At 44.4% G+C, this 15,386-nt stretch overlaps 2 protein-coding genes across 12 annotated transcripts in view; one reads left to right on the forward strand and one right to left on the reverse strand.

The window, feature by feature from the left end:
- The window catches only part of TADA2A (transcriptional adaptor 2A), a 65,081-nt gene extending 63,034 nt beyond the window's left edge, over positions 1–2,047 (reverse strand). For 2 of the 7 annotated variants that reach the window (XM_075561450.1, XM_075561447.1), the window contains exon 1: positions 1,640–1,704. The gene's annotated coding sequence lies outside the window, so the exon portion shown is untranslated. Of the gene's footprint in view, positions 1–1,152; positions 1,318–1,639; positions 1,705–2,025 lie in introns of those variants that run through there. The other 5 variants (XM_075561451.1, XM_075561448.1, XM_075561453.1 and 2 more) reach the window with 5 other exon arrangements.
- ACACA (acetyl-CoA carboxylase alpha) overlaps positions 1,860–15,386 on the forward strand; it is a 318,090-nt gene continuing 304,563 nt past the window's right edge. For 2 of the 5 annotated variants that reach the window (XM_075561438.1, XM_075561443.1), the window contains exon 1: positions 1,861–2,314. In XM_075561438.1, coding sequence (XP_075417553.1) covers positions 2,277–2,314 — 38 coding nt within the window. In that variant the 5' untranslated portion in view covers positions 1,861–2,276. Of the gene's footprint in view, positions 2,315–4,752; positions 4,842–15,386 lie in introns of those variants that run through there. The other 3 variants (XM_075561439.1, XM_075561440.1, XM_075561444.1) reach the window with 3 other exon arrangements.

Here is a 15,386-nt window from a genome sequence, read left to right on the forward strand (position 1 = left end):
CTTTGTACGAGACCCCAGTTCTGACACTAGCAACCTTAAGAGAAAACAAACAAAAAACCCACGAAAGTCACCATCATCAAGTCAATTCCAACTCATAGCAAACCTATAGGGCAGGTTAGAGCTGCCCCTGTGGGTTTCGGAGACTGTTGACTCTTTATGGGAGTAGAGCGCCCCATCTTTCTTACAGAGGCTGGTGCTTTCCAACTGCTGTTTGGGCTGGGTCTGGACCATCCAGCTGCCTCCCCTAGCTCTTCCGAAAGATAGCCTGCTGGACTGTGCAGCCCCTTCCCCTCCTCTCAAGGCCAGAGCTGGACTGCAGTCCCTGCCTCCAGCATTCCAAGGAGCTTATCTCTCAGGGGCGGGTCTGTACTGGCCCCTTCCCTCAGTGTTCTGGGATGATTGACTCACAGACCACATCCTGACTCAGACCCTGCAACTGCAGCACCAGAAGGCCCTCCTTCCCCATATCAGTACACACGCCAAGCCCTTGGAGCAAGCCAGGTGCAATTTCCCTGACCTAACTCATTGGGTCTGGGAACCTGCCCGGGGGCTCAAGATTGCCTGCATCCTTCTCTGCTCTCCCTTCCCTCCTGGGAGTTCTTTCCCTGCCTCAATAAAGCCTTTCTCAACTTCACATTTCTGGCTAAATTCTATCACTGTCCTCCATCTCCATCCTCACATCTTGGTGCCAAAAGACTCGGACTGGCAGGAGGGGTCTTTGTGCTGCCCCGGCCCTCCTCTCACTGACCTTGCCACTTTGCGGTTAGCAACCCAATATGTAACCACTACCACCAGAGCTCCCGAGGGGCAAAACCAAAACCAAACCAAACTCACTAGTGTCTAGTCGATGCCGACGAACTGTCCCCTGTGCGTTTCTGAGACTGTAACGCTATGGGAGCATAAAGCCTTGAGAGAAGGGGCAAACTTGCCAAATCCAAATCAGCTACGGGCAGGCGGGGGAGGCGGGGGGCAGGTTGGTATTGTGAGGCACAGCTTTAGGTGGTGCAGAGTAACGGGGCAGGAGCCGCAGTTTTCCAGACATGGATTTAAACCCTCACTTCGTTACCCGTAGGATGTTGTTGGGCAAGTTATCAAGTTCGGTTCTCCTTGGCACTGACATGGGAGCTAAAATTGCCACCTTGGAAGGCCTACCTGAAAACGCCGTGTGTAATGTCAGGGGCGTGGCACACAGCTGCAGTTCGCGTTTCGACGCGCTCCATTGCCAAGAGCAGACAAGCGTGTATGGAGAGCAGAGGGGCGGCCCAGCCCCAGGGGCGGGCACGTGAGGCACGCCGTGGGGCGGGGCGGGCACGTGAGGCACGCCGTGGGGCGGGGCGGGCACGTGAGGCACGCCGTGGGGCGGGGCGGGCACGTGAGGCACGCCGTGGGGCGGGGCGGGCACGTGAGGCACGCCGTGGGGAGGGGCGGGGCGCGGGCGTGGCCCCGCGCCGCCCTCCCCGCCCCCCACCTCCCAGCGCGGCGTGGCCCGGCGCCGCCCGCCCACTGCGTCGCGCTCGGCGCCGCGGCGCGCCCCCTTTCCTCCACCCCTGCCGCCTCTCGTCGTCCCGCTTCCCTCCTCGTCCTGCCAGAGGGGTTCGCGCCCCGCCGCCCGACCACCCTGCAGATCCTCGCGCCTCACCTCGCCGCGCTCCCTTGCTCCGCGCCGAAGAGCTGCCGGCGGCCGCGCGCACGCCCTTTGCCTTGCGTGCTCGCTCCCGACCGGCGCAGCCGCGAGACCGCCGCCGCCGTCCCTCCGCGGCCTCCACCCACCTCGCGGCCTCCGCCCCCTCCGGCCCGCTCCCGGCCCTCAGGGCCTGAAGCCTCGCCGAGGCCCGCGCCGCCGCCGCCGGCCTCGCCCCCCGACCCCCGACCCCCGCCCGCCCTGCCACTCCAGACTTCCTCCCGAGTGTGACCTGTAGGCACGAGTTCCCTTGTGGCGCTTCGCCTGTCGCCAGAGACTCCCTTGTGCATGCTGCCACGAGCCCCTCCACGACTCCGTACTGTTTTAATTTGTTTTTAACCTACCTTCCCTGGCTCCCTGCCCACCCGCCGCCCACCTCGGCAGCAAGGGAAACCGGCTGAGGACGGCGGCGAGCCGAGGCCCGCTCTCAAGTCCGGTGTGGGAATGCCACCCATGGAGTATCCGGACGGGGTGCCGCGGTGAACCGAGTACGCTGTATTCAGATGCTGCGGGAACATCGAATTTGCCTCCCTTGAAACCATTGCATCACCTCGTTGGGCTTCAGAGGCTCAAACTGAGGCGCAATGATGAGAGGATGTGGTGGTCCGCTCTGATGTCAATCTTGAGGGCTAGGTATGTCCCGCCATCTCTTACTACTGCTGATAATTATCTTAATAGCCACAATTTGTCCGGTACTTCTTGCATGCCAGGCATTATACAATGGTTACACCAAAGCCTCATTTAATCTGCAAAAACAACTGTGTGCCAGGCACAATCATTTCCCCATTTTTCAGAGGAAAAAAATTTAGGCTTCACGCATAGACGGGCACACCTTTTATTGTTCTTTGCTTAACTGCACTCCCTAGTTTTGTTTTCTTTTTATAAATTGAAATTTGTGGCAACCCTTTGTGGAGCAAGTCTATAGAAGCCACGGGAACGCCTGGGTCACATTGCGGTCATTCTCCCAATATCGCGCAGACTTGTTTCCTTGCTGTTGCACACTCGAGACTGCAGTCTAACGTGAACTTAACTTTTCATTCCCTGACAAGCAGCCCGCTTGGCGCGCTTTGTTGGAATACCCACTTCATTGTGTGCAGCCTGGAACCAAACCTGCGATTTCCCTGAGGTTTGCCTGTGAATACCTTGAAGGCGCACTGCTAGGAAGTGTTGGGGACGGGGGAGTCAAACCTTGGTTCATTTTATCAGGTTGTTACACCTCGTTACAAGTCAGGCTTTCAAATCTGTGCCTGACTTCTTTCAAACTTCCTGCCTGTGCTGTCTCGTTATTGTTGTTTAGTATCTAGGTAGTACAAGTTTATTGTAAAAACAATCAGAAAATTAACAGCACAAATGACAAAAACTCGGCTCCTGTCACCTTCAACTAACATGTACTATTTTGGGATAACCCAGCCATTCTCAACCTGTGGGTTGCGGACCGCCCCCCCTTTGGGGGTCGAATGACCCTTTCACAGCGGTCGCCCGATTCATATCGGTAGCAAAATTACAGCGATGAAGTAGCAACGAAAATAATTTTATGGTTGGAAGGGGTCATCACAACTGTATGAAAGGGTTGCGACATTAGGAAGGTTGAGAACCACTGGTCTAGACTCTACCAGAGACCCTATCACATCAAGTCAGTAATTATAGGATAGTTCTAAATTTGCTACAATCTGCTGAACAGTGTTTAATGAGCTGTGGAAGGCCTGTTCTAGGTGCCGGGAAGTCAGCAGTGAGCAAAACAGCCCCGCCTCATGGAGCTTGTTTGTCCTGAGGGAGATTGACAAGTAAAAGATAATGCCTGGGATTGTCGACAATAATTTGGGGGTGCCCTTTTAGGTACAATAGACCAGGAAGGCCCGTTGGTGGAAGGGCTTAGCAGCAGTCTAGTCATTTAGTGAGCAAGGAAGTGACATGAATTTTTGGAGGGAAACTTCTAGAAGAGAAGCAGAGGTACAGTGACTGCAGTAGGAACTCCCTAGGACGTTGAAGGAGCAGCAAGGAGACCAGTGTGCCTGGAAGAGAGTAAACTGGAGAAAGGGTAGAAAACATACCAGGAGCCAAATTACTTACCATTGTTGGATTTAGAGCATAGGATTTAGGTACTAGGATGCTTTAGAAGGGTTAAGAGCCCAGGGGTGGTCAGATTTGTTTAAAAGGATCACTCTGCAGCTGTTAGCTTTTTATACAGTAGCTGTTTCATAGATGGTTTATTAATGTCGACATTTCATCCACAGCTTTACAACCACTTCCAGCACCCCACAAAGTTGAGATGAGGTCAAATACTTAGGAAATAGCATCTTGTCTTTCTCACACAGACTGGAACTTCTTTTGAGACTGGATCGGGCATATGTAAGGGACCCTGGTGGCACAGTGTAACCCACCAGCTGCCCTACAGGAGGAAGCTAAGCCTGTGAGCTTCCTTGAAGGTTTGCAGCCCTGGAAACCCTATGAAACAGTTCTCTGCCCTGAAGGCTTACTGTCAGAGTTGACTCCATGGCAGTGGGTTTTGGTAGGACCTATATGTGTATATCTCCAGATGTGGAAGGCAAGATTGTCAACAAACTAAAAATGAGTCATCAATGTGCATTATAGGAAAAAAAACAACAAGAAACACTATTCTAATGTGATACTGAGATGTGCCCATGGACAATGTAGCTTCAGGTTCCTGGAAGTGACCTTTCTTTCTTAACTGGATGTTAGCCTTCATTGAAATTCTAAGCTCCAGTTTGGTCAGTACATTTAAGAAATACATGGAGACATTAAAATTCATAACAGTAGGAAGAACTACACTGATTCAAGGCCTTGCTTTTCTGGATTCGCTGGGTGGATAATAGTATCATTATGAGATAGGAGAGATCAGCCGAAGGGGGAAAAATTAGAAAAGAAACTAAAAGTTCTACTTTACTAAAATCTGTGTTTTATAATCCTAGTGAAAACGACAGTTGTGCGTGTGGAGTTCAGCAGGAAAGTCAATTATACAGTTGCATTAGGATTGTTTCTTTAGATGTCTGACGTCCTTAGACAGAACTTTTGAGGACAGGAACCGTGTCTTTTCTTCTTTGTAACTTCAGTGCCCAGAAGTGTGTCCTCAACGAATATTTGTGAAATGAGCAAGTGAAGGCAAAGGGATGGATGAAGTCACTCAGGCAAAGTGTATAAGGTAAAAAAGAGAAGACGTAACACTCCATGCTTTCACTGCAGGTCAAGCACCATGACATGGCTTGCAAGTAGAATAACCATGATCCACATTCGCCCAGGACATTTCTGGTTCATCTCGTTCTCCCCACATAACTGATTAACAACACCCTGTAACGTATCTGGTTTTTACAATAAATTATGTGGTCATTCTTTGTAGAACACCCTTCCTGGTCTAGCTTCTTCCTATTTCTTTATCATCGTTACCTTGTCTTACACTCCGTTCTCCAGCCAGAGGAAAGCATCTCCAATTCTTCCTCCAAGCTTCACTTGTCACGGTAACTCTTCCCTCCGATTAGACATCACTTCCTCAGGAACACCTGAGACCTCCGTTGTCCCCCTCCCCATCCCACAAGTCTGGGTAAGTAGTCTCTCCCATGGTCCCAGTGCTCCTTGTAGTGAATGACATAGGAGAGAGAACTAATTGCCTGGTTTCTTGTTCATTAAACTGTAAATTCCATGAGGAGTAGGATTGTAGCCCCAAGGTATTACTAGAGATGCCCTATACATATATTTTGACCAAAGGCCTAATTCATTGTTAAAATCAATATTCGGTAGAAAATGAGCAGTCCCATCATAAGGCAAACTTCTAGAGTGTAAGAGGAAACAGATATTGTAAAAAAATGTGTTTATAATTATATCTAAAATTCTAGAACTACATTTTAATGGCTTGATAGTATGAACGCATACAATGATTTCTCAGCACTGTCAGCAGCTACATTGTTCCTGTGACCACTACTCTAAATTTACGTTATGAAACCGATAACAGACACTTTCAAATAAATCGTGGAGAGGAAACCTACCCTGAGGGGAATCTGTGGTGAACTTCAGTTGGCGATCATTCTTATTTTTAATCATTTTATTGGGGGCTCATACAACTCATCACTATCCATACATACACCAATCGTGTAAAGCACACTTGTACATTTGTTACCTTCGTCATTCTCAGAACATTTGCTCTCCACTTAAGCCCCTGACATCAGCTCCTAATTTCCCCCCTCCTTCCCAGTCCCTCCCACCCTCATGAACCCTTGATAAATTATAAATTATCCCCCCCAATTATCATGATCCCAATTCTACCTTGCAGACTTGATTAGACCAGAGAATGCACAGCGGTGCAGCAGGAATCTGGAAACACAGGGAATCTAGGACGGATGAACCCCTCAGGACCAGCGGTGGGAGTGGCGACACCGGGAGCAAAGTGGGTGTAGAAAGGGAGAACCGATCTCGGGGATCTACATGTAACCTCCTCTCTGGGGGATGGGCAACAGGAAGGTGGGTGAGGGGAGACGCCAGGCAGTGTAAGATAAGATAAAACAATGATTTATAAATTATTAAGGGTTTAGGAGGGAGGAGGGAGGGGGGGGGAGGGAAAAAAGGAAAACGAGCTGATTCCAGGAACCCAAGTAGAAGGCGAATTTTGAGAATGACGTGTAAGGGTGCAACGAATGTATAAGGGTGCTTTACTCAATTGATGTATGTATGGATTGTGATAAGAGTTGTATGAGCCCCAATAAAATGGCTTATTAAAAAAAAGATGCAAAAAATTATAAAAAATTTTTGTCATATCTTACACTGTCCGAGTCTCCCTTCACCCACTTTTCTGTTGTCTGTCCCCCAGCAGTTGGCGATCTTTATCAAGGAGTCTAAACAATTTGTTTCCTGTCGTTTTACCAAAAGATCTGCATCCATCCAGTAGTAGCTAGAGTTAGTGTCACTTGTGGGAGACCAGCCTCCACAACTGAATGGGTCCTAGGGGTGATTGTGTAATTGAAGAGTAAATTAAAGAACATCAGACAAGGCATTCAAGGGCGCACCTCTTCCATGGAGACTGGAACCAGAGAGGGTGAACGTATTCTCTCACGGTTTATGTAATCTCGGGCATGCAAGTCATGTCATACACATAGGTAACAGGAAGGGGTTGTATTAGAGGCATACATGTAACAGGAAGGGGATGAGCTAGGGGTATACACATGACAGGAAAGTACATATGTAATAAGACGGGCGGGTTCTAAAGTTAAGATGGTGCCTAACCCTGGTGATTTCTGAGCTGGCTTGACCTTAGGTTTCTCTGAGCTCTTCTCCAGGGTAACAATCTATTCTTATCAGAAGGGAGTGGGCCATACTCAGGGTGGGTGGTCTGATCGTTCTTGATGGCAGACAACCTTCAAGAGTATAGTAGCAGGGGAGAAAGGTGGAACCCATCACAAGGTTGGATATAAATACCCACCCCTTGAAGGGGACGAATAACAAAAATGTGGGTGAAGAGAGACAATGGACAGTGTCAGCTATGAAATGATAGCAACAATATATAATTGATCAAAGATTCATGAGGGTAGGAGGGTGGGGTAGAGGGGGAAAAGAGCTTATACCAAGGGCTCAAGTAAAAATGTTTTAGAAATGAAATAATGGCAACATATGTACAAATATGTTTGATACAGTTGATGTATGGAATGTTATGAGAGCTGTAAGAGCCCCCAGTAAAATGATTTTTTTTTAAGTATAGTAGCCATATGCTTGCAATCAGCACCTTAAAATTGGCTGCTTATTAGGGGACTCTGGGGAAAAAAGGTGACTGGGATGCATCTTCAGCCCACGAGCATGAAGGCCTCCCAGATTCCTTAAAATCTGAGCAGAGAGATGAGGTGTATCCTCCCTGTGGACGTCCTTCCATGTCTGACTGTACAGAACACGGAGCAATTTTTATTATCAGGTTTATTCATAGAATAATAATGTGATCAATATAGTTGTACATTGATTGAATATAGTATTTCTTGATTGGATAGTGAACTAACAACAAATTTGTAAAATCACATTGAATTAACATTATTAGTAAGTAGAAAGAATAGATTGGTGAAGAAGCAAGATCTTTTTTGACTGATAGGGTTCTGCATAATTAGTATGATCCATTTCATCAAAGCAATTTCATGAACTACAACTTTGTATGGTTTACACTGATTTCTGCATTTTTTCAGAAACAAGCTTGATATTATATTGCTACCTTCATTTGCATTTTTATATCTTACGTTTGCATGCAACTACTGTATCATAGTTTATTTCAGAAAAATTAGAAAGCTTGGTTGTTTTCTTTTGGAAAGCTTGTTTTGGAGACTTTTCACTGTAGTTTACATCAGAGATGGCTTACTTAAACTTAAAAGTGATTATTCTAATTTAGTAATAAATTTGAATAATGTGCCTTGATCATCTTACAAACATTGTTGTACTGTCTGGATAGATTTGGAATAACAGCTAAGTATTTGTGAGAGTAAGCCAGAAAGGATTGCTACTAGGTTCCAGTTCATACATGCACAGGCTTATTCCAAACAAAATGTGTTTAAACGTGTCTCTGCTATAGGTGGCTGCCTGCAAATAAGTCCTCTCAGTAATAACACTTGTCTATGAGATTAAAGGAGAACCAGCTCTCTCACAAGACCAAGAAGTCAAGAGGGGCATGGTTACAATGAAGAAAAATAGCGAGATAAAATAAAGATCACAGGTGGGGCGTAGGGGACGCCTGAAGCAATACACACTTCAGGGTCCAGAACTTTTTTTGAGGCAGGTTTATGTACAGTTCTTGTCATGTGTCCTGCATTTGTGACAAGTTCTCACACATAGGGATTGTTGACAGTTTCTCTGAAGGCAAACAAATAAGCAAGAATCTTTAGACAATTAGACCATGGTATGGAGGGAAGTGTTAACTGAACACCTACAGAATGCTGTGTTTCAGCCATTTACCAGGGAACGGGGAGAACGCATTTACTTTAACTTAGTTGAAGGTCAGACTTAGAGTATCAGCTCCCTGGAGAGAGCAGAGAGCTTTTTCTCATGGCCTTGCTTAAATCTTAGAATATGACAACGGTCCTGTCTTACATGAGAAAGAAAAATGAATTACAGATCCTCCCATGAATGCACTATGCAACTCAGAAGCTCGGCAATTCTGAAGAACAAAATACACTGTAATACCATCTGCTCCCACACTTGTCTACGTCCCGTTAGGGTGCTTTCTAAAAGACTCCAATCAAAGCCTCCAAGGGGTTGTGCTGGGCCAGTTAAATTTAAAGCCGAAAGAGCAGTTCAGCCCGTGATATGTTGCTGTTAGGTTCTATCAAGTCAGTTCTGGCTTATAGTGTGACCTCATGGAGCAGTGATTCTCAACCTTCCTAATCACGCGGCTCTTTAATATACAGTTCCTCATGTGGTGGTGACCTCCCCAACTATAAAATGATTGTTGTTGCTACTTCATAACTGTAATTTGTTACTGTTGTGAATCAGGCGACCACCGTGAAAGAGTCGTTCAACCCCCCCAAAGGGGTTGTGACCCACAGGTTGAGAACCGCTGCACAAAGGATCACCCAGTCCTGTACTGTCCCCATAATTGTTCTTATGTTTTAACCCATTGTTGCAGAAGGTTATCAAGCCTGTGCTTTGGAATTCCAAAGAGTTATTCTTGATAGAGTTTTTCAAAGGACACAGGCTTATTATGAATAAGTTTTAAGATAATAAAAAACTGCATTGTCAACAGACAGACCTGGAACTATTGTTTTTTTACTTCTTGTTTTGTTTTACTTTTTCTTATCCCCTATGTCTATATAAGATAGGCAGGACAAGCAATCCCAAGGAGAAAACAAAGGGATAGGAGGTTCCATGGAGACATAGAGGAGGGGACAGGGTGGTGGAGTGGGAGCCAATAAACTCGGGGATAAGATCTAAAGTTGATGGCAAGAAGGGCGTATAATGCCTGGTGGGGTTTAATCAAGTGCAATGTATCCAGGAGGAATTAGTGAGAGTTGAATGGAAGGTGTGCATGATCATGGGACAGGAAGAAGGTAAAAGGAAATAGAGGAAAGTAATAGGATGCAAACGCTATTTTATAGAGGCATCGCCATAGGCATGCATAGAGGTAAATATACTAATTTATAATGAAAGGGATAGAGACCAATGTACATATATTTATATTTAAGTGTGGTCTTTGGACCTCTACTCAAGGCCTCCCTTAACACAGGAACACCTTGTTCTAATAACCTGGCACTCTGTGATGCTCACCTTTCCTGATACAATCTGAAAATAAAATGGGTACATCAGTAAATGTGGTGAAGACAATGGATGGTACCTGGCTGTAAAAATATACAGCATCTGGGGTCTTAAAGGCCTGAAATCAAACAAGTAGCCATCTAACAGGGAAGCAAATAAGCCCACATGGAAGAAACACACCTGCCTGTGTGATCATGAGGTGTCAATGGGATCAGGTATCAAGTATTAAAAGTTCCAAAACAAACAACTATATTGAGGGTGTTTGGAGTGGAGACTCCATCTGTAGACAATTGGATACCCCCCCCCAAAAATGGTTATAAGGAAGAGTGATTCAGCCAAGGTGCAGTACAGCACCAAAAACACACAGGACATTCCTCTAGTTCCTAAATGCTTCCTCCCCCCAACTACCAAGACCCAGTTCTACCTTACTAATCTGGCTGGACTGGAGAACATATTGGTACAGATAAGAGCTCTGGACACATGGAATTCAGGACAGATAACCCCTCAGGAACAGTAGTGGGAGTAGCCATATGAGGTTAGGTGGATGGCCAGGGAGGAGGGAGGGGGAGTAAGGAGGAACCCATCACAAGATTGGATATATAGTCTCCCCATCCCCCGCCTAGGGGAAGAATAACAAAAGTGGGTGAAGAAAGACAATGGACAGAGTAAGATAAATAATAACAATATATAATTGATCAAGGATTCATGTGGGTGGAACAGTGGGAGAGGCAGGTGGGGAAAGCAGCTTATACCAACGGCTCAAGTAGAAAATGTTTTGGAAATAATGGTGGAAACATATGTGCAAATATGTTTGATACAATAGATATATGGAGAGCCCCCAATAAAAGATGTTTTTAAAAAAACGGCATTGGTGACAAAAAGGCCAAGAAAGTTACATCAGGGAATTTCTTTTTCATCGTGACATTGCATCTACTCATTCTTCAAGGGTAGGAAGGGCTTTCCTATGAGAATTTTGTTCGAAAACCTTACCCCATCCAGCCTGCAGCCCAGATCTTACCCCTTCAAACTTCTTTTCTTTTTTTTTTAAATTTTTATTCTTAAACCTCAAAGAACATTTAAAAGGAACATGACTATGTCCCTGGAGGATACCACAACTGCTGTTGTGGTGTAGTATAAGTCAGAGTACAGAATTCTTTGGGGAAGCCTTAGAGAGCTGGAAAACTGTCTTCAGAAGTACATACACCTACATGGAGACTATGTCAAGAAACAATAGCTTCACATTTTGTTGTTTCTGTTTTACTAGGATTTTCTATGATATCTTACCAATACCTTTTGATTTATCCTTAGTTCCTTTTATCTATAAAATCTGTATCTCCTTCATAGGGTGGTGGTTCAGATAAAATGATTGGCCCAGAATAAACACAGCATTATGATGATGGTGGTGGATTGTTGAGTTGCCATTCCAGCAGCTTCATAAGGTTTTCCAGGCTGTGACTTTTTAGAAGCAGATTGTCAAACCTCTCTGCTAAGGATCCTCTAGATGGATTCAAAGCACCGACCTTATAGCTAGTAAGTGCATACTATGTTTGCCACCCAGGGATTTCCCATCTGTGATTGCTCACTCTGAAACAATCTGTGTGCTGCCACTGTACTCAAATCAGAGACTTCTGTGGAGCCATCCCAGACTTACACTTCAGGAGCAACGACAGCAATTCAAATTAGAAATAACTTTATAACATTATGAGTTACAGTCAGTGAGTGTAGGAAACTATAAGAACATAAGACAAAGGAACCTGACCTCATATAGAAGGATCAGCACATGAAATTCTATCAGAAGTAGTACTCCATATCATAACTTTTCTTATTTTAAAAAAAATTTAATTTTTATTAGGAGTTCTTACAGATACCATAACAGTCTATAGTTTGTAACATTCCATAGTTCAGTCACATCAAGCTGTATTGTATACTTTTTATCACAATCAATTTAAAAACATTCTCCATCTGATTTACCTTGAAATCAGCTTCCCTTATCCTCTCCCAACTCCTTTTTCTTTTTTTTAATATCAAGGTAGGGGGGTGGGGGGAAGAGGAGAGCAAGGGGAAACTGATCCCAATGATCACCACCCCCCCTGGGGAATACACAACAGAAACATGGGTGAAGGGAGACCGCAGTCAGTGTAAGATAGGAAAACAATAATTTATCATTTATCAAGGGGTCACAAGGATGGGGGGTGGGGGGAAAGAGCTGCTACCAAGGAGTGAAATAGAAAGTAAATGTTTAGAAAACATGTACAGGGGCTGGCCCCAATCCCAAGTACATGGACAGCACTCCCTCCCTGCAGAATCCACTTCAGATGACAGCACTAAAGCTACAGCTCAGGGAGATGGACATCAGAGCACACAGTAGCAAAAGAAAGGAGAACAAGAGAGAGTGGAACACATCCTGGCCCACTCAGAGCAGCCAAAGCACAGAGGGGACCATAGGGCCAGCCTCACTACAAGACATGACGTCTCTCACTAACCCATAGTGCTTCGGGGTCAACATTGGAGAGACAGTGTGGGAATTGCGCCCTGTTTGACCCCACCACACTGAGATGAAACACTGAGGTGTACAATAGAACAGCAAGGAAACAGAACAACAAAGTCCCAGGAAATACCAAGAACAGACTTTGGGCCAGGGAGTGGCACCCCCTCCAACTTGACCTGAAAACACTCCTAATAGTCAACAAACAGAACTTGAACTATTTACAGCCTTTTCTCTTTTTGTCCTTGGTTTGTTGCTGTTTTGTTTTCTATTGTTGCTTTGTTTTGTCTTTGTGCATATTATCTCTGCAGGTCTATATAGAGAGATAGGCAGGATAAACAATCTGGAGGACGAAACAACAGGACTGATGGTTCCAGGGGGACATGGGAAAAGGGAAGGAGGGGGCGGGGGTGGTGGTGGAAGGAAGTGGGTGTAAACAAACCCAGGAACAAGGGAACAACAAGTGATCTAAAATTGATGTCATGGAGGTTGTAGGAGGCCTGGTAGGGCTTGATCAAGGGCAATGTACCTGAGAGGAATTATTGAAAACCAAATGAAGGCTGAACATGATAGTGGGACAAGAGGAAAGTAAAAGGAAATAGAGGAAACAGCTAGGAGGCAAAGGGCATTTATAGAGGTCTAAATACAGGCATGTAAATATGTTTATGACAATGGGGAAATAGATCTATGTACATATATTTGTAGGTTTAGTATTAAAGTAACATGGACATTGGGCCTCTACTCAAGTACTCCCTCAATGCAAGAATACTTTGTTCTATTAACCTGGCATTCCGTGATGCTCACCTTCCCAACATGACCACTGAAGACAAAGAGGGTGCATAAGCAAATGTGGTGAAGAAAGTTGATGGTGCCCGGCTATCAAAAGATATAGCGTCTGGGGTCTTAAAGGCTTGGAGATAAACAAGTAGCCATCAAGCTGAGAAGCTACAAAGCTCACATAGAAAAAACACACCAGTATGTGTGATCATGAGATGTCAATACGATCATGTATCAGGCATCAAAGAACAAAAAAATCATATGATTGTGAATGAGGGAGAGTGAGGAGTGGAGACCCAAAGTCCCTCTGTAGACATCTGGATATCCCCAGAAGTGGAGCAGGGAGGAGACGAGCCAGTCAGGTTGCAGTATTGGACCGATGAAACAGACAACTTTCCTCTAGTTCTTTAATAATTCCCCTGCCCCTCTACTATCATGATCCCAATTGTACCTTACAAATCCGGCTAGACCACAGGATGTACACTGGTAAAGATATGCACAGTGAATGCAGGATAGTTAAACCCCTCAGGACCAATAATGAGAGTAGCAATACCAGGAGGGGAAGGGGAAGGTGGGACAGAAAGGGGAAACGATTCACAATAATCTACATATAACTCCCTCCCTGGGGATGGACAACAGAAAAGTAGGCGAAGGAAGACATTGGTCAGTGTAAGACATGACAAAGAAATAATAATTTATAAATTATCAAGGGTTCATGAGGGAAGGGGGGGGGAGGGAGGAGAAAAAATGAACTGATAGCCAGGGTTCAAGTAGAAAGAAAATGTTTTGAGAATAATGATGGCAACAAATGTGCAAATGTGATTGACACAATGAATGTATGGATTGTGATAAGAGTTGTATGAGCCCCAATAAAATGATTAAAAATAAAAAAAACATGTACAACATGTTTGTACATATGGCAACATATGTACAAATATGCTTGATACGGTTGATGTGTTGAATGTTATAAGAGCTGTAAGAGTCCCCAATAAAATGATATAAGAAAAAATGTATGATGAATTTTATGAAATGAATAAATAAATAATATAAGCATAAAAACATTTTTAAAGATAAGGGATCAACTTTATTACTACTTTTTAGAATAGCTTTTAAATTTTCTGATTATAAAAGTAGTACAAATAAATTGTTGAATACTTGGAATGTTAAATAAGTGAATAAATAAATACAAGAAAATGAAAAATTATCAGTAATTCTACAGCCCTATGAAAACTCACATCACCCTTTCAGTATACTTTTTCATAGTACTTTACATCTTTATATTTTTTTCATTGTAATTGGAAATAGCCATTTGCTGACAAGCTGCATGGAGCACATTGTGGCACACATATGCCCCGTGGTTTTCAATAAACTCTCACTCAGCAGTGTTGAGCATCTGGAAGGGATAGTAAACTAACTATATCAGCCTTTCTCCATGAGAGAGAGATGAGGCTCTCTGCTTCTGTAAAGATTAAAAAACCAACCAACAAAAAAAAACTTTAACTATATGTGTGATTATCTTATTAAACATTTATTTTTCACTTAATTCTTTGATTTCCCCATTTTGATTTAGAAGTTTTACATATCTGTGAAGGAACATGGAAAAGCAACAACAACAGCGAAACACCTCTCTTCTTTCAACCAGAAATTTGCATGTTTACCATCCAAGATCATTCCATGTTGGATCAGTATTTTTGAAGATTGACCTTCAGGGCTGGCTTTATTGCACATTCCCCATGTCCCACTTCTTAACTAATGGCAGAAGTGGACTGTTTTTAACTAGAAACCCAGTAAAAAAAATTGTCGCCTGTTGGCAAGCTCTATTCCATAGTTTCTACTGATTGAGACCCAGCAATCCCAACATCTCTGCCTTCACTGCTAAAGGTGCAGTAGCTCCAGGTGCTGTCCTCTATAGAAATGATTCCCTATCATTTCTTGGGCTTGGACCTACGACTTTATAAATGTTCTTTCATTTGGTTGCTTCTAATTTTGCTGCAACTGAGGTGGCTCTCTGATGTGGTTCGCAGGTGGATAAAAACAGAAAGTACAAAAATCCAGTTGCGCTTTCTTAGATTGACTTCCTCCCCATTAACTCTTTGAGATAGACCCAAACCAAACAAGCAAACAACCCCACTGCTGTCCTGTTGATTTGGACTCACAGCTACCCTCACAGCCCAGAACACCACGGCCATTAAACAGGGTTTCTGAGACAGAAAACCT

This window comes from Tenrec ecaudatus, chromosome 10, assembly GCF_050624435.1.
Source record: "Tenrec ecaudatus isolate mTenEca1 chromosome 10, mTenEca1.hap1, whole genome shotgun sequence".
Taxonomy (NCBI): Eukaryota; Metazoa; Chordata; class Mammalia; order Afrosoricida; family Tenrecidae; genus Tenrec; species Tenrec ecaudatus.